At 43.6% G+C, this 19,250-nt stretch overlaps 1 protein-coding gene across 3 annotated transcripts in view; it reads right to left on the bottom strand.

Annotated features, from left to right (window-relative positions):
• Positions 1 to 3,199: 3,199 nt before the first annotated feature.
• LOC144102009 (putative phospholipase B-like 2) overlaps positions 3,200 to 19,250 on the bottom strand; it is a 62,721-nt gene continuing 46,670 nt past the window's right edge. For all 3 annotated transcript variants that reach the window (XM_077635257.1, XM_077635256.1, XM_077635258.1), the window contains 4 exons: positions 19,092 to 19,163; positions 13,546 to 13,698; positions 9,948 to 10,107; positions 3,200 to 4,310 (listed from right to left, as the gene is read on the bottom strand). In XM_077635257.1, coding sequence (XP_077491383.1) covers positions 4,113 to 4,310; positions 9,948 to 10,107; positions 13,546 to 13,698; positions 19,092 to 19,163 — 583 coding nt within the window. In that variant the 3' untranslated portion in view covers positions 3,200 to 4,112. The remainder of the gene's footprint in view (positions 4,311 to 9,947; positions 10,108 to 13,545; positions 13,699 to 19,091; positions 19,164 to 19,250) is intronic.

Consider the following 19,250-nt stretch of genomic DNA (forward strand, 5'->3'; position numbering starts at 1 on the left):
AATCGCTGAGAATGTGACTCAAACGCACACGGAACTTGCAACAGATGCTGTGAAAATAGCGAACTGTCATGCTGTAACATACCAGTCTAAAGGTGACTAAAGCATCGCTTAACTCGTTTATATCTGACATATTTCACGCCTATCCGATTAAATCCTCCAGTGATAAAAAAATTGCAGTTGTTTTCTATGCCTGTAACATCAGCATGAAATGAAACCCGAACAAAACAACTTAAACGCGTGCCCAAACGATAAAAAATATTAGCACCTGGAGAATAAATAAAGGCGTAGCCTATTCACACTTCCAAAGAGCGGTCTTTACACCTTCGATGCGAAAATAAGCCGCTACGGTATTCCGCCTTCCTAGTTGTATATCTTCCATGTTTTGCGGTTGGCATTTCGATTATGCTGCTCGCGTTTCACTTGACGATGATAGCACCTTCGCTTTGTAGCTTATATAAATACACCAGCATCAACAATAGGCGAAACGAAATTAAGCAGTAAGCCGCGGCGCTTTGTGGTGTCTCCCCTCGTATCCGTGTTCGTCTTGCGCTGTGAATGTTAGCGTTAACAACAGTCGTATTATTTTTTGATGGACTGCTTAGCCATACTTAACAGTGCATGCCGTTTAAGAAAAGGAAGGGCGTGTCGTCCCCTAAGTGTGGGCTACGATTTCAAATACATACACTATATATTTCTAGGCTTGCCGTCTGCAGCAGAAGGCACTCATTTACAATTGTGTCGTAAATTTTAGTAAACATCTCAGACATTCATGAATTTTCTTAGTAACAAAGTGAGAAACGTTTAGGACACTGGCTTACGTGAAAGGCTATGAAAGCTATCGCTTCTAATGCAGAGCTCTATGGTGGTGCCTCCTTTGTTGGCTTTTGGTTATACCAGTTATTTTATTCAAGCACTTACTACGGAGCTTAACATAAAAGTCACCTGTACGATCAGTCAGCAAAGAGCTGCTCACGGCATCGAGGCACGAATCTGGCTGGTAATGTGGCGTTCAGCACAAACAGCGTCAGAGCAAGGCTTAATCCGCGTATGCAGGCCCCGATGTCGGCGACCTGTTGCATGGACTTCGATGCAAAATCTGGCGAACATATGACGCTATACCGTTAATGGACACCGGCAGCGGCTGTTCTTGCCCACGCAGACACGGCTACTGTTTCTATATTATATGAAAAACCACACGACATACATATGGCGCAAGCGGTAGCGCACGTTCCCATAGACGAAGTACGAAAGTGCCTGCCTGGCCTATGGGTAGCGTGTTTAAGTCGTCTCACAACGGTTACGGGATCAATTCTCGGCTTAATACCCCAGTGTTTTTAAGGGCAATTCATTTACTTCATATAATTACATGTTCTAGTGACGCTTTAGTCACTAAAACGGACGCTTAGGCGAATTGGTGACACATTTTTCTGAAGAACAGCGCGAACTTGGTTGAAGACTGAAAGAACGCACACAGATGGGCGCTAACTTGCACCGTAAATTTTTATTGCTTCGACCGTGGAAATAAATAGATGGCCATGAAACAACACACACATTCATTAATGATACTAAAGGAGCCAATCACTAAGTAACTTGCGTGTCACTAAGAAGCGCAATTCTTTAGATGAAATTACCGAAGAGGGGCTGCTGACGCATGTGTCTGTCGAACCGGGCGATTTCACACAGGTGTAACCAGCCCCTCTTCTGGCAACAGCTACTAAATAATTGCACTTTATAGCCACATGCAAGTTACATAGCGATTAGCTCCTTCAGTGTCATAAATGAATGTTTGTATTGTTTCTTCTTTTTGTTGTTTGGTGGCAATCTATTTGTTTCCACGGCACAAGAAATAAAAATTTTCGTTGCAAGTCAGCGCCCATCTGAGTGTCATCCTTCAATCATCGTCCAAGTTCACTCTATTCTTCAGAAAAATTTTAATTCATGTTGCCACATCCCCATCATCAGTTTCCTGAACTTTTAACCACTCCTCAAATCCGCCACTTTACGTGCGACAGACCCACATTGTCGACGTACTATTCCAGACTTGGGAGCAAAAGCTCCACTTCTCGCGTGCAAACGTTGAAAGTCATGCTACGGCGAAGATAAATAATAACAAAATAAGAGTATTGTAATGGGGTAGTTGGGAGTGAAACCGGCACCTCCGGCATGCGAGAAGGGGACGCCGCCATTCCGCCACGACTTGTTTGACTCTTGAAGGTGAATGAAAGGCGCGTCTAGTGAATGCACAGATGTCTAAAAACGTATATTCGACATCTGTACCGAAGCGTGCATGAACTATTTAATAATGAGCGTGTCAGTTACAGATATCCCAAAAAAGCGAGTACCGAAGTACGTAAGTGAAGAATTTCCTTCGTGTACGGCGTGCAGTCATAGCGCCATAATGCGGCGCCCACTGAAACCCAGCGCGCAATGTACGACGATGGTCCAGCAGATAGCACGTGTCTAGTGAATGAACAGATGTCTTAGAAACGTATCTTCACGTTATGCGCTGAGGCGTTCATGAATAATTTTCTAATGAGCGCGTAGATTTCAGATGTTGCAATGAGGGGTGTAGCGAAGTTCTCTGGAATGCACGCAACGTTACAGACGCCAGGCCGCGTCTAGCTGCCCGATACACCGCAGCCTTTTCTCTCTAACCAGGTTCAACAGTAGATAAACCACAGCTAATTTCTTCATTCACAACTACAGCACGACTGCATTTTCTGCAGAACCGCTCCATCAAGCTATAGCGTTAAATGTGTCGCTCCTGCCTTGTTCAGCCGTGAGTGGAGCGAAATATTTGCCAGGGTCGCTATAATAAACCTGGCAGAATAGGGAACGTGTACTGCCCAAGCAGTGTTAGCCCTTTTCCGCTGCGTGCGTATGAGCTGCTTCCGTTAAACGCTTGGGCTGCTAGTTCGAGGTCCGCGATTGGCTTGTGACATTCTTTGCCTAGGCGCTGTCGGCGTAGCACAGCTCATTTTTAGTTATTATTTATTTCCGATACCCTCATGGCTGACGCGACATTATTGAGGGAAGTGGTACATAAAAATTAATTGGTTGCAAGAGGAGATAATGCATACAGCAAAAAAAGGTAAACACCCAAATTTGACATGAGTACAGATAAATAAAAGAAATATGCAAGTTGAAAGGAGATAATAAATACATATACCAAAAAGAGAAAACTCGTGAGGTCTTCCTTGAGTAATGCAACGTTGAATATTATTCTTTTTATTTCACGGTAAACCACGCATTCGTTTGTGCACAGCCCTACAAGAGATGTTACATTCTTCGGAGGGTCGTTAATACATATAATGAACAGCAAACGAGCGGTGGCAGGACCGTATGGGACGTCAAAGGTCACCGGAACCTATTATAGTGCATAGAAAGCGGTTACACAAAACGCATTTAATCCATCGTAGTACATTTAGTCATGCTACGTTTACTTCATTTGCAAGGAAGTAAGCCGTGAGACACTTAATTTTGCCTAAGGCTTTGCATGAACCTAAATACAGTCAAATTCACTAGCACGAATAGTATCAAGTTAATAATGTTCGTAAAGTACATTAAGTGCAATTCACTAGAAAAGTATTTTCTGAAGCCATGTTGTGCGAGGGCTAACGCACGCCACGTGTTCCTAGGACACAGCGAGGAAGCTCACGCTTGCAAGAGCAGCATGTGTAGGCCCTAGGGACGCGCTTATAAAAACTCTAGTCCTCTCGTCAGCTGATGTGTCATGCGCTCCGACTGACACAGCAAGCTTAACGCGCATTGCCTATAGCCGAGCCTTTTAGCAATAGGCAATATCAATGCAGGTACACAACAAAACATTATGATTAGCGTCGTACTGCAGTGCACTTTCAAGGCGCGTTCGTCCGATACTAGGCTACATCAGGTTATCAAAGTGTATTCTGCATATTACAAGGTGAATTAGGAATAAAAACGTAATGATGCACTTTTCGCGAGCTAGTCTGCAACGTACGAGCCCTATCGATTTAGTACGAGCCTACGTACGAGCACTATCGAGCTAGTCTGCAACGTACGAGCCCTACCCAGTGCAGGGTAGCCAACCAGAAAACATTTCTGGTTAACATCCCTGCCTTCTCTTTTCCTCTTCATCTCCCTCTCTCTTCATTCTCTTCCATTCCCGAACCCCAATGGTGCACGGAAGGCGTAAACTTCCAAAGGTCGGGCTGCCCTTCGTGGCGCTCTTTGAGACCAGAGGTACTCCACTGGAACGGAGGCTGCTGGTCCCAGGTTGGCCCACTGACGGCCATGAACTCCAATCGCGCGAACAAGCTGGTGTTGGTAAGCTGTCGAAAAGAAAAATTAAACATTATGTTCGCCTTAAGTGGAGGGACACACAAAACCAAATTTCACCCTTCTCAAACTTTTTAGCTCAGTAATTTTCGACATGGCACCATCGCGAGCATGAAGTATGCCTCCAGGATCATTACAGTAATCTCGATTCTACGCCTAACGGTGCTATAGAAACAAAAATGACCCGTCAAGCAGGTTACTTAAAGATTTCATTTTAGGATAGCAGGAAAGTGATCAGCACACTAAGCGACATCTGCCATCTTAGCGCTGACAGAAACATTAGTGAACTTTGATCTTGTGTCAGTTTTAAGAAATAAAATTTTAAGTCTACTTTCACTGTTTAAATACATTTCAGAGAGGGCTTTGTGACGAAGATTTCAAAACGAAGCAGATCAAAAGAATTAAATTAAGTGGCATATCTACCTGCTTCACGCAGGTATGTTCGTATGAGGACGAAAAATTGCGATTCAGAAGACCGCTATTAAATGCGCCCTAAAAAAACTTGATCCATTTTATTCTGCTCTCATTCAGAGCAGAGAGCCTACACAGCCAATCAAAATGCTGAAAAGAACGTCTTCTTCGTCGAGTTCGTCACAATTCATCTTAGGTACAAGGCGCGAGCCCACACAGAACACAAGGAAGGATGCGGGAGAAAGCACCTTTGTCCCGCATCCTTCTTTGTGTCTGCGTGTGTTCGCACCTAATACCGAAGCTAAATGCTGAACCTTTTAATCAGCAAGGTTTTATCGTCTGTTACAAAATTTCACACAGTTGAGCACGTAGAGTTAATTACAAAGGCAACATTAAAAACCGAAAGCTTTTTTACCAGATTGACCTGCAGCTTGCTGCTCGAATAATTGAAAATCAGCCATGATTCACATAACAAATTCGGGAATGGACGAACAAGTACAACGTCATAATGACACTTTTCAGCATTAAAACCTTCTCGCGAAGGAAAACCAGGGCAGTGCGATGATGATGAATTTATTTTAATGGTTCAAAGGCACCTTGCCCACTGAGCGCCACAGCTACAGCCTCTGGCCGAAACGAGGCGAAGGTACCTGACCTATTACTCCCGCTATTCCACCCAAAGGAAGCCAAGCACTAAGAGATTTGACTACGCACTTACTGCATACAGGTCAATATTAAACTACATTGGGTATCGTGCCCCGCCGCTCCTGCATACGAGGCGGGTGTTCGGAGCACTAGGTCACCTCTGCAGCTATAATAAACCAGGTTTACTAGCTAATGGTAATCACGCTTAAAAAAAAGACGGAATGTCTTAGTCCTAGTGAAAAAAGAGAGGGCAGTTTAAATGTTGTCTTTCAGCCTTCAGTACTAACTCTTTAATGTCAGCTTCAGCAATAACCGGTCAATTCAGGAGTTAAAGATCGTCTTGAAAAACAGCTAGCAAAGTGGTGGCACCAAGATGCCATTTACGGAGGTTTACAACCTCTGTCCGTAAAGTTCCGAGACCCAGTCTATTAAAAAAAGGCGTTTACCATTGAAATAAACCAAGAACTCCAAGAACGTTAACCAAGAACTCGAAGCTTTCTGTAGTTGGTTTCTAATCCACGTTGAACTAGGCACTCCTGAGACAAACTGGGTACTCTTTAAAAACAAAATACACAACCTCATTAAAAGATACATTCCTACAATTCCGGTAACTGAGCGCCTTACATCATCTTGGTTTAATAATTCACTAAAGCGCCTTAACAACAAGAAAAACAGGCTTTTTTGATCCGCTGCACGATCTAAGAACCCGAACACATACAATAAATATTATGAAGCTGCAAAATCTTATACCTCAGAAGTTCTCAAAGCCAAGCATTCATTTTTCTCATCTACATTGCGCAATGTGCTACGCACAAACCCCCGTCAATTCTGAAAGTACATCAATCCTAAGTCGAGCGATACGATAACACTTTGCGACGATGAAGATAATCCTATCGAGGAGCAAGACGTTGCAGAAATCTTAAATTTAACCTTTAGCTCTGTTTTCATTCGCGAACCGGATGGTGACCTTCCTGATTTCCCTTCCTTTGATTTCCCGTCCAAGCCTGATATTACTTTTGACCTTAATGGTATTGAAAAAATTACAGACTCTGAAACTAACGTTATCTGCAGGTATCGACGGCATTAACGCAAAAATACTCAAAAACACAAAGCATACTACTAGCGTCATACTGTCCCATATTTTTCGCCAGTCTCTTTCGTCAGGTGTCATACGACATTACTGGAAAGTGGGCAAAGTCATTCAAGTTCCAAAAAGGCCCATCGTTCTCTTCATAATTACTGACCGATATACATCACTAGCATTCCTTCAAAGTGAATGGAGCATGTAATAAAGTCGCTTATTATGAAATTCCTAATTGCAGTTAAATTTTTCAGCCTGCTCAACATGGCTTTCTAAAACGTTTATCGTGCGACACTCAACTAGCATTATTTGTTAACGACTTAAGCTCCAACCTCGACCTTGACATTCCAGTTGACGCTCTGTTCCTTGATTTTAAAACGGCCTTCGACAAAGTTCCTCATAAGCGGCTCCTTCTAAACCTTTCACGCCTAAATCTTAATTGCTTTGTTTTGGAATGGATTCGGAACTTCCTTATTAACCGACAACAGTTTGTTTTAGCTAATAAGCGTACATCTCCTTATGCTTCTGTTCTGTCTGGGGTGCCACAAGACACCGTCCTGAGGCCCCTTCTCTTCCTTATATATATTAATGACTTACCAGCTAACTTGTGTTCTAACATGCGCATGTTTGCAGACAACTGCGTTATTTACCGCCCAATAACCAACAGTAGTGACATCCAACTCCTACAATCCGACATTGACTGCGTAATAACCTGGTGTAACAAATGGCTAATGTCTTTAAACACGAGGAAAACATCTCTCCTATCCTTTCATCGATGTCACTCCCAACCAAAATCAAGCTACTCAATCTCCAATTCCGAAATCACTGCTTTAATGGAATATAAACACTTGGGTGTACATTTAACCCGCGATCTCAATTGGTCACATTACGCAACGCAGATTATTAACGATGCTCGTCGTGTTCTTAATTTCTTTCCCAGAACCCTTCGCCTAGCTCTCCATCAGTAAAGTTGTTAGCTTATTTAACATTCATTCGTCCCAAACTGGAATACACATGCGCGGTTTGGGACCCCTATCAAAGTAACCTTTCTAACTTACTGGAAGCAACTCAAAACCGTGCAGCAAGGTTCATCCACTCGGCCTATTTCTATCATGTAAGTGTCACTGAACTAAAACGTAATGCTCATCTTACAAACTTAGCACATCGCCATACTATTGCAAGACTATGCCTTTTTCATAAATTTTACTATCACCCCATGATCAAGTCTATTATCACCCCTGCCCACCGCATCTCCAGCCGCACGAACCACCAGGAGGCCGTTTACCCTCCCCCTGCCCGGACTAGTGCTCACCTGTGATCATTTTTTGTCTGTACTGCAAAGGACTGGAATGACTTGCCCAACACCGTCGTACTTAACTCCGACCCGTCATCATTCAAACAATCCATCGAATCAACTATGTGCCCTGAATTCCACTCCCTCATGTAATGCCCCTTTAATGTGGCATTTGAGGTTGAAATAAATAAATAAATAATTAATTGTGCAGCACCCCTTCGAAATAGTCTCTCTTGCAGTTTAAACACAGCTTCCAACGCTTCTTGAGGTCTTGGAAACACTTGAAAAACGCTTCTTCTGGCAGGGCTGTCAGCTCCTTTGTCGTGGCGTCTTGACTGGCCTACGCGCTCCCATCCAACGACCTTTCAGGGCTCTCTTTACACGAGGAAACAGGAACAATCGCATGGAGAGAGGTCAGGCGAGTATGGCGGATGGCGCAGTACAGTAATGTTGTGCTTGGCGAGAAATTTTGTCACGCTGAGAGCAATGCGCGGCCTTGCGTAATCGTGGAGAAGGCTCTACTGTCCAGAGGCCCATAAGTCAGGGCGACGGCGTCGCAGTGCATCACGCATGCGTTGGAGCACGCAGATATAAATCTCCTGATTCACCGTCCGCCCTTTTGGGATGAACTCGTGATGTATGACACCTCTGGCACCGAAAACAACTATCAACATTGTCTTTGTTTTGGTCTTCTGTCGCCGCACCATTCTCGACGCCGGATAGCTTGTTGATTGCCACTCGGCGCCCAGTCTCTTTGTTTAAAGATCGTATTGAAAGCACCGTGTTTCATCTTCAACAATGATGGTGTCGACTAATGCAGCATCCTTCTCTGCCTCATCGAGAAAATCAGCGCTCAGTGATGCCCGCGTGTCCTGGTCATGTGTGAGGGGGTGCGGCACAAGTCTGGAATTCTGCTTTCGTTTCCCCAATTTCTCACGCAAAATTTGATGGCATGTTGTGTTACTAATGTCGAGAGCATCTGATAGCATGCGGACTGTAATGGTGGGGGCTTGCTGTACGATTTCCTTGATCCGAGGCACGTTTTTTCTCATTCGATGAAGTTGAAGGGCGCCCCCGCCTTGTGTCGTCTTCCACCGACGTTCTCCCCGAAACGAACCTCTTTTGCCAATCGAAAACTCGCGCCCGCGATAATGTCTTGTTGCCGTGAGCGTCACGAAGGAGCTCATAGGTCTGTGTGGCTGTCTTGCCAAGCTTCACACAGAATTTTAAGTTTACACACTGTTCGAATGGAACATCCATCTCGCCACATTCACTCACACAATGCGCAGACGACTATTGACAACGTATTTTTCTACATGCAGTGTCATCTAGCAACTGCCACAGCAATTAACTTAAACTGCTCATGTTAGCCCGAAGAGATGACGCTACACATATATAGCAACATTTGCTTTCGGGAATCATTTCTAGAGAAGAAAATAAATCAATCCCGAAACATTACGTTCAAAGGTTGAATTTATCGATCTTAAAGGAAAGCTCCCATGTAGCAGACGCTGGCGTATATCTCATGTCTAACACACACACAGAGCCCCGTCTGGTACAGTACCGCTTTATAAAGTGAATTTTTCTTCTCTGAGACGCGTCTGGGGACACAGATGCGGCGCCACTGCCACGCGCAGCCCATTGTATTTTGCGGGCTTTCTTTTCGGGCCTGTAAAAAAACTGCTTTATGTAAATGACACCTTGCTGCAAACATTTCATCCAGCTGGTTATCAAGAGGGTATAAAACATCTAAACTCACTCCTTGTACCTGAATCAAGAATTAAAAAGTTAGCTGATTAGACTTTGCCAGTTAAGTCTGGACAGCAATGGAAATAGTACAGCCTAGGCCACTCCTCAACCCTAACGTAATTTTCCTAGGCTAGAACACTCCGTCTTTTATAAAAACCTGCTTACTTTTAGGTGGGACACCTGATCCTAGAAATCCTGGGCAGTCACTGATTAGGAATAATTGTAAGTATTTTCACACGCTGTTTGTAACCTTACAGAACTAATTAACCACCGAAGAAAAGCAGGTAAAGGCTCATAATCTGCAAAACTAAATGCCACCGGCCCCCATTATTATGCCAGCTTATTAACAGGTCAAACACAAGTGACTGATCAATCTGCCACCGCAATGCGTATTTTGTGTACAATACGTTACCGCGGCCAACAAAACCGGGTGGCGGCTTTTCTTCTTACCTTCATGTCCGTACCACCATGTGCCCGGTGTCCTAGAGACGGGAACGGGTATGTTCCGTTTTCCGGGTTCAGGTCACTACGGGCTGAGATGGCGTTCTCGGCGCTGTACGGGGGAGTGCAGTTGCAGCGAGACAACGGGTCGTTCTTGTAGTCGTTGTACCTTAACGATGGGAAATAAAAATAAAGCAGTCGCGAGTCATGGTTTGCCCTTCAGTCATTTGCACCACAGTGTGCAAAATACCATTATGACTTCTTCAAAAAATCAGGCAGCAATGCGCTGCCACAGCGCCAAGCTCTTACTTATGAAAAACATGTCGATTAAGACATACCTCCGATGTCGCGTATAAAAGTTTCCTTCCTTTGCTAACTCAACCAAGTTGCTACGCTTTCAGGTAGGTATATGCATCCATTGCCATCAGTAAACATTCCACATATTTATTGAACGAATTCTACTGCGGAACTTGGAAAGCCTATCATGCCCTTAAATGTGAGTGTGCTGGAGGACCCTCTCTTTTATTACAGCGAAAGCTGTAATATTTTTGTGCAAGTTATTTAAAAGAAGCAGTTTAGAGGGCACAATGGCAGCCGTGCTACGTGTAACGCGTTAGGTGGACCACACTGCTCCAAAGCTCGACTGATGTGTTCGCTGATCGAGGAAGCCAGTCATGGGCATTTGTTTTCGTCAAAACGAGCAAAGGCTTTACGGCACCTCTTTATCCCTTCTCTTACAGAGCGATTGATGTCAGAAAGTTACTACGAGAAAGTTACTGAGCAACTCTCCTTCTTCAAAAACCAATTTCCAAATTTAGACTTGGAATAAGAGAACGCTACCAACTAGACTATTTTCTTTTTGCAAGCGGGCTTGGCAGTCCGTGAAGTGACCCGGGAACGCGATTGAACCGAAGATCCCAAGTGGAAGAAGGCGCACGTGAATTTATAGAGTCCAAAAGATGGCCTGTGAGAAGCCAAGCAGGCACTTGAACGTGGAACGTCAAAAAAGACCAAAAGTAGCCCCGCCACTGCACCCGCTGCTATTCTCCTCGGCCAATTTTTTCTTGCTCATCAACACGAGGGCATGAACGCGCTGCTGACCACACTGATGTTGATGATCTTGACAGATTTTCATGGCGCAAAGGCATCTGTGGCCAAAGAGCGCCATGATACAATGTGTTTTCGAATACTTAGGGCGGGGTCAAAGACCCTTTTCCCAAGCTTTTAACCCTAAATAAGCCTAGCACCAGACCACAGGCAAGCTTGTACCCATTCTATCACCGGTGGGTACCCGGTGGCACTGGGCACCGAACCCCGCACCTCCCGCTTCTGAGGCGGATGCTCAGACCACTAGGCCACCGCTGCGATTTCCGCACTGATGTTGCTTCCACCATCCAATGTTAAAGCTCCTATAGGTATGTTAAATGCATTTTAGAAACGCATTCGCTTCCCAAGTACCATTACATCTTTATAGCAAAATCACAGTTCACCTAGCTGAACAAACCTGCTGCATACAGGCCCGCAGAAGGGTTGCACGTACATGCTTCATTAGGAAAACATAAAAATTAAACAGAGCTGCCCTCCGTGGTGCATTGTATTCTACTTGCAAGCAGTGATCAAGATGGGCAGAGGGTAATTTCATTGAACACTTCCATGTTACATTCGTAGCATCAAAGACAAGTATTACAGCAAAATCTTCAAATTGTATTTCTTTTTTAAAAAAACATATCATGAAAAAATTGGGGCATCAGTTATGGTGAACCTTGTATAGTGGAAGGAGCTCCCACTTTCTAAAGGTTTAATTTTGGAATAACGGCAGCATTTGGGCCAGTTGGTCAACCATGTTTAGATAGTGAACGCGCTTAAAAAGACACTGGAAGTAAATGCACTGTGTGTCCATCTCTTTCGGTATCTTTGTATTTTGAGCGCTTTCACGATCAAAACTTCATTTTGCAAGAGATCAAGGAAAACAGAAGTATGTTTAAGCGATTATGCTTAAGGATAAAAGACCATGTTTTATAGTGTTGCTTAAAGTGTACATTGTATCGCTATTGCTGTATCGCAGCACTTTCATTTTGTCATGTCATTGCATTGCAGCCTCTTGACTTTTGTTTATAAAATAGGCAGTTTTTTCCATCCAATTGCGACACTTTAAGAGTTATCTCAAAGTTGTGTGGTAGCGAACTCGCTGATTAACGGTGTTGCATTATTCCGCCAGCATAATTTGCTATGCATTTCACTGCAGTCCTGTTAACAGAACAGCCTCTTGAAAGCACTCGACCTGGTGTTCATTGAGGGTTACCGTTCACATATCAAAATGCCGGATCATCTGTATACTCTCTACAGCTACCAGAACTAAGGTACATTTCATGTCATGCTGGCTCAGGAGTGCTGAAGCACCAGACTGGGGATTTGGATGAAACAATTTCAAATATGTACTCGGGTGTCACCCTGCTTTCTTCCAGTTGTAAAGAGGTTTTCTTTTCATTTTTGTTCTGTCAAACACTCAAGCTTTGGACAATTTGTGTTTACCTTTAGCTTGTGTTCTCTTTATTTTTGAGGTCAACTTTTTGTGGCACAAGCACTCCACTCAATTGCTTTTCAGCATAATTTAAAATTTAGGACACACCATGAAATAGAAAACTTCCAGTTGAATAATCTGCTTGTGTTTAAGTTTTTCATTGTTGCTGCAGAAACCATGTATAGACAACCCAGTAGTTTAGCTCTGGCCAGAATTTCTAGGACAGCCTCATTAACATAATTACGTGAACAACACAAACTGGGTATTACTGTTAACAGCTGTGATCGTAGGGCTGGCCTGAAAATCCTTTGTGTTCTACGTAGCTCTTCTCTGAAGCAGGATTAATTCATCTGCACCTGCAGTCTGATACCAACAAGAGCCCCCGCGGTGGCTGAGGGGTTAAGCCACTCGTCTGAAGTGCCGGAGTACCCGGGTTCGAACCGGATAACGGCGGCCGCGTTTCGATGGAGGCGAAACGCTAAGGCAACCGTGTGCTGTGCAATATCAGTGCACGTTAAAGAGCCCCAGGTGGTTGAAATTATTCCGTAGCCCTCCACTATGGCCCCTATTTCTTCCTTTCTTCTTTCAGTCCCTCCTTTAATCCTTCCCTTTCGGCGCGGTTCAGGGGTCCACCGCGATAAGTGTCACAGTTACTGCGTCATTTCCTTTCCTGAAAATCGATGTTCATTTCATTTTTCGCATCCCACGCCTCTCGGCCGCGAATGCCAATTAGCTTTTGCTGATTAATGCGCTTTGCCAGTAAACTTCAATATAATAATTGTTGCCGCTTTTATAGGATAATTTATGTTTAAAATGTAGTGCGTATTCAGCACACAGTAATGCATCGACGCAGACGAACTTTAAACATATTAAGTGTCCTTTTAAGCTACAACAACGTCGCACCCTTATTTATGTTATTGTAGTCACTCTATTGTCTTAAATTTCACTTCAGAACCAATCGCCTGCCTGCAGCGTCCTGACCATCACGAGAAAAAAAGGTTCCGTCGAAGCGGAGCAAAGAAAAAAAGGTAAGCGCTCTGGAAGGAAATAGAATATGGCGCACTGCTCAGAGTGCCCATTCTGTACCTCATGAGTCTGACCATAGAGTCCATGTCTTGCACCTTGGAGTGATCCCGCTTAAACATGAGCGCTCGGGGTGTCCTGTCGTAAGTGAACCAGTCGCCGTACTTTTCCACCAAAGGCCACCAGCCGCTGACGTTGAAAATGAACTCGAAGTAGCTGAAGGAGAAAAACACAGTCATGCCATGCGGCAGCGAAAGCACAGGCAACTCTTTGCACAAATCTGACTAGGTTCTCCGTTCATTTCTACGCGGGATAGCTTTGTTGCTGCGGGTGACCAGTCATGCATGCGTAAGGCTCAAAGGACGCTTAATGACATTAGCATGAAGCCGGTCCGCTGGAGGCAGCTGCAGAAAAGCACATTACCAAAACTTTTACACATAATAAAATCCACCCAACCATATACCGAGATACATGTCCCTGATGCTAAGATAGAGCGCCAGTATGCCACATAATGTGGGGATGTACGAAAATCATTGCAGTCTCACATATAAAGCATCTCACACGGGAGCTATGGACGGACGCGCTATCCAGGGAAGATCTGGACGCCCATATCCGATTGTTTGATCCGACACGCGCTGCAGCCGTCGCCGCTGGAGCCCTGGAGTAAGGAACCAGCCCATGGACTCTACGTCGAATAGTCATTTTGAGAGCAATAATATTTTTCACTCACTCACTCTTAGCGATCGCTCAGAAAACCTGTTCATGTTGCATTGTTCACGAAAATTTCACGTAAATTACAGGGATAAAATTCTGTAAATTTTACTCAACGCCAGCAAACCGATATTGGACCAGCAGTCCAGTAGCAGGCGGGAGTATTGGAGTGCGAAATCAAATTAGTTCAAAACGTTTCCAGCTGCTTGTGAGAGTACCGCTAGAGCAGATGCCACCACCAGTCCATGTATCTTCAAGTTCTTTCTCAGGCGTTCTCCTGAACCAGCAAAAAAGGTCAGCAAAAGGGTCAAAAGTGCAAGAGGTAGCAGCGTTTACTAGCGAACACGCTATCCCATACTGAATGAAAAGACCAGATCATTACAGAGAGTGATAGTATGAGGAAAATGCAGTGTCATCATACTAAATGAATAAAAAGAAGTTATCTAGACTGGAACAGTTTGTCACACACTGCGAAGAGGGGACTGTGAACCGGCATTGCCTTCATGAATAGAGAATACCTCAGTGCTCCTGTTTTTCTTTAAATGGCTCTTCCAAGTTATGGAACATGCACCTATAGTCAGGGTAATGACCCATCTAATGCTCTAAGTGCCAAGCAATGTGCGCTTCCTTAAGTAGTTATTCTTTTAGGCGACATTAGCATCCCTCAGATTACAAAAAGGTCCTCCTTTAAAACATCTAGCGAAGGCGATAAATAATATCTCTCTAAACGGTAAGCTTAATTGCACATCCTACACAGCTTTCATGCAGACAGGTTTTGTCATGTTTAATATTTGTTTTCTCGATTTCCAGCTTCATACGCTTAAAGCCAATATGCCAGTTTGTACAAAAATTTGTGCACGCCTGTAACAAAATTAACTACAGTTGAACCTCGTTAAAAACTTAGTTTAAGGGGTACCCGGAAATCTTCGTTATACCTGTTGCGTTGTTCTAGCAGTACGTGACTATGGCTGCAACTATCGCATGCAAAAGCGATTGCCTAACACTGTGTATACCTAGAGCAGCGTAGTCGTCGCTTGGCATTCCGCCGAAGAAGGAGACGGAGCTAACAGCACGTGCACCTAGCGCTCACCACGAAGCCAAATATATGGTTACACCAACCGAACATGTAAGCCTTGCCAGCACGCCCGTGTCTTCAGTAGCCCGCGTGTACTTCATAGCCTAGACAGAAGAGGGGTCTGTGAGGAATAATATCGTAGAGGACAAGATGACGCTAGTTAAGGATGCTGATCAGCGTTTTCTAAGTGCTAAGGCCGATACGACCCAGTCTAAAAGAGGGCGCACGGCGATTATATCGTCTACTCTCGTTGGCGGACCCACAGATCTCACAAGCTCGTAAGACGCAACGGAACGCAAAATGCATACGCAAGACCGAAGGCTTCCATCAAGGCTTCCGTCCTCTGGAAGGCAACTGTTTTATGCTTTCTTTTTCAGCGCTTGGACCTGTGAAGCTAACTGGATCTCGATACTATCAAGCACCTCAAGTGCACGGCCGAACAATTTGAGCGATGCGACGATGCTGCGCAAGTGGAAAGTATACTGCGCATGCAACTAGAGGAACAGAGCGCACTTGCTGTAAGCCGGGTGCAGCGAGCAGCTAAGAGAACGAGGAAACTGCGATTTACCCCATCGAGTTGGTACGGATGTGTTCGGCATCGTTACAAACTCAACATATACTCAGCGTGAAATAGCTAGTAGTATTCACTGAAGGTTCGTTGTATCCCTTTGAATGAAAGTATTACTTCTTAAAAACCGTGCCGTGTATTTCAACTAGAATGTTGAATAATTTTTTTTAAATAGGCATCATGAAATGGAAGACGCTTTTTTCAACATAGGCATTGTCTGCTGCATAGAGCATCAGAATAGAGCTAAGACGCACTAAATAGTAGGCTGGTTAATTAATATAGAATAGCTACTTTCTACTTATTACTGTTAGTCTCCTTAATTATTAAGAGACGTGAAGATCACCGTAAGAAATACCCAGATAAATTTTTCTTCCGTGCTGTGGAGCAATAATTTTGGCCTTCATCATACCAAAATGCATGCATGTGCTTTCGCGAAGTCGGTAGGCAAAGCAACCTCTCCAATGAAACGCACGTGAAATTGACCTCCAATGGTTTTCATGATATACAAACACCCACGTGATGCTGAGCGCCTCTTGAGTTTTGAGCCCCTTAAGTATGAAATAGTTGTGATCGCGCCTATCGTTTCGCATATTTGCAACAGAGCAATTTTCAACGGCCCCTTTCCAAAAAAAAATGCAGGTAGCTAAGGTGGCGGCAATCAATAAGGGCTGGGATAAGAACACTTCTTCTAATCACCGTCCAGTCTCAATTTTACCTGTCTTCTCGAAAAGTTTATTAAAAAAAAAGATTAATGCGCGAATTGACAGTTTCTGTAGCAAATATATAACCTCACAACAAGTAAGCAGTTTTGGTTTAGAAAATGTGATTCCACAAAAAGTTCTCGTTCGATCCCGAGAGAAATGGTATTCGAAAACGTAGATGATAAAAAGAATATACTTGGATTTTTGCAAAGCCTTTCACCGTGTAAATCACACCATTTTAATGGATTAATTGGAACAGTACGGGTTCAAAGGAGTAGCGCTGGAAGTAATTCGTTCACACCTTACGGGGAGATCGCAATATACTGAGATAGGGAAATGCAAATCGCGCTTGAGAGAGATGGTATCAAGGCGGCCACAGGGACAAATTTTGTGACCTAGTCTATTTTTTTCTACATCAACGGTATCGTACAGATAAATAAAATTTGCAGATTTGTTATCTACGCAGATTGCTCCGTGTTTTTTGGAGGAAAAGATCTAGCGCATATTACTATCGAGGCATATGCATTTTGCTACAGTTTAGACGAACACTGCATGAAAAACTGTCTGATGCTGAACGAGTATAAACAGAGGTGTGTGTTGTTTCGTGCACTGGGAACATCGGCTGAAGTGCCTGGATCCATTATGCTTGGCCTGTACAATGTTTCTATTGAAAAAGTGTGAAAACACTTGGTATGATATTTATCGAACTTATGTCCTGAACCAGCATATTCAGTTGTTACCAATTAAATTAAGCAGAACAGTGGGCGTAATGAATCGGCACCTACAAAACCTCCCGGCGACAATTAGGCGACTACTTTATGAGGCCCTGTTTAGCTCCAATTTGTGTTAATGTATACTCGTTTGGGGTGCTACTACAGAAGAAAACTTACACAAATTCTCTGGAGTAAAAAAAAAAAACTCAGTCCGCGCAGTATCAAATGCTTCCTATTTAAACACACGGCACCTCTTTTAGGAAAGCATAAAATCATTTTATTTCGGTACTTGTACAATTATACACTATTATGTTCCTATAAGAAGGCGGCTCAAGGCAGACTACGTGCTTTTCTCGACATTTCACAACTTGAGTCCACTCTTACAACATAATCTTTTCTCTGTAAACCACTTTTTGGCTTGTTTGTTTTTCGCATACACATTACGGTGGAGAAAGAATTCAGCATACGCTTTCATTGATGTTAAACCACTATGACGCACAGAATTTTGGCATCGCAACGTTCACAAAGAAAGACCTAATAAGAATATTTACATTTTAAAACAAAATAACACTTGTTTGTGTATAAGAGTATGGGCCAAGGTTTCTATACTTGTATTCCGTGCAGTATTCCTGTCATCCTACTACCTTTTCTCTGATATGTTGAATTTTTGTAACTATGCTTTACTCTAATTTAATAGCCTCGGTGTACTTCATTGTGTGCTAAGTTTTCCGTGCGAGAATGACCGTCGCCTGTTAGTTCATTTGCTGTGTGTGGTTTTTGTTATTGATGAACAAGTGTACCTCACACGCAGTAAATGCCTTTCTGTTATCACATACATTAATTTATGTGATTCTTCATCCCTCTATATCAATATGTCCTTATAGCGGCGCGTTCGATTTCTAACGTATTCCTGTTTTATTTAGTGTGCAATGAAGAAGACGGCAGTGCGCCACCATCGACGACAATGAAGAGGTTCGGCCGGCCTCAGCGACCGGCTGCCGCGCGCGTGGGAGAGCTCGAGCTCGCTCTGGAAGTCCGTACTGGTGCCGCCGCTGCTGGGTCAGCCTGTGTTCTATGGGTCAGGAAGGTTGTGGGTTAGGAAGTGTTCTATTAATATTATTTTCAATGTATCTTCGCTTCAATTGCTGACGGGTGGCTGAAGTCCAGTCCAGCTGCACTGTAGCAGCTTTTTCTCCGGACACTTTTTTCTCTTGTAAATATGCAAAATAAAGTTACATCAATTCATTCATTGATTATTTATTGATTGATTGATTACTTGATTGATTGATTGATTGATTGATTGATTGATTGATTGATTGATTGATTGATTGATTGATTGATTGATTGATTGATTGATTGATTGATTGATTGATTGAGACACGGGGTTCGGAGAAAAGTCTTTCTGTTGTTTCGCGCATCAGCGAAAGTTCTCTGCGGACAAGGCTGGCGTGCCGTTAGTACCGTTGTTTGGTACCAGGCTCGTACGCTAGACTGGCCTCTTGGACTGCTGGCAAGCGGTGTTCCTGGGAAAGCGTTCGTTTTCAACGAGTGCGTTGGTGTCGAATTGCCACAAAAATGAATTAAAAACTATTACTTTCCAAAGTCTTTTACAAGTTCTCTGAGGCTAGAGAAAGTGTTAGGACGAGTATCTTAGATTTATGAAACAGTAGCTCGCGGGTGCTAAAATACCTCAATATTCTCCGAAATATAACTACATCCTAAAAGAGAACTTCTTTCGTTTTAGTGGGTCTTCTCTGCCAGTTTAGGACCACTCTCAAACTTCTAATACTTTACCCTACTGCAATAAAAAGCGGTGAGTTTCTGGATGTGGCAGTACTTACGGCACATTGTAACTTGCCCAGTAAGTCTTCTCTCTAAGAACATGGGTAGCATCCGTCACGTTGATATAGTGGCTGCAAAGGAATCCACCAAACAAAAAGGCTATGATTAGGCAGTCTTGTGGGTACTCAAAGCAGCTCGATCGTAAAATTTGTCCTGCA

This window comes from Amblyomma americanum, chromosome 8 (assembly GCF_052857255.1).
Source record: "Amblyomma americanum isolate KBUSLIRL-KWMA chromosome 8, ASM5285725v1, whole genome shotgun sequence".
In the NCBI taxonomy this organism is placed as follows: domain Eukaryota; kingdom Metazoa; phylum Arthropoda; class Arachnida; order Ixodida; family Ixodidae; genus Amblyomma; species Amblyomma americanum.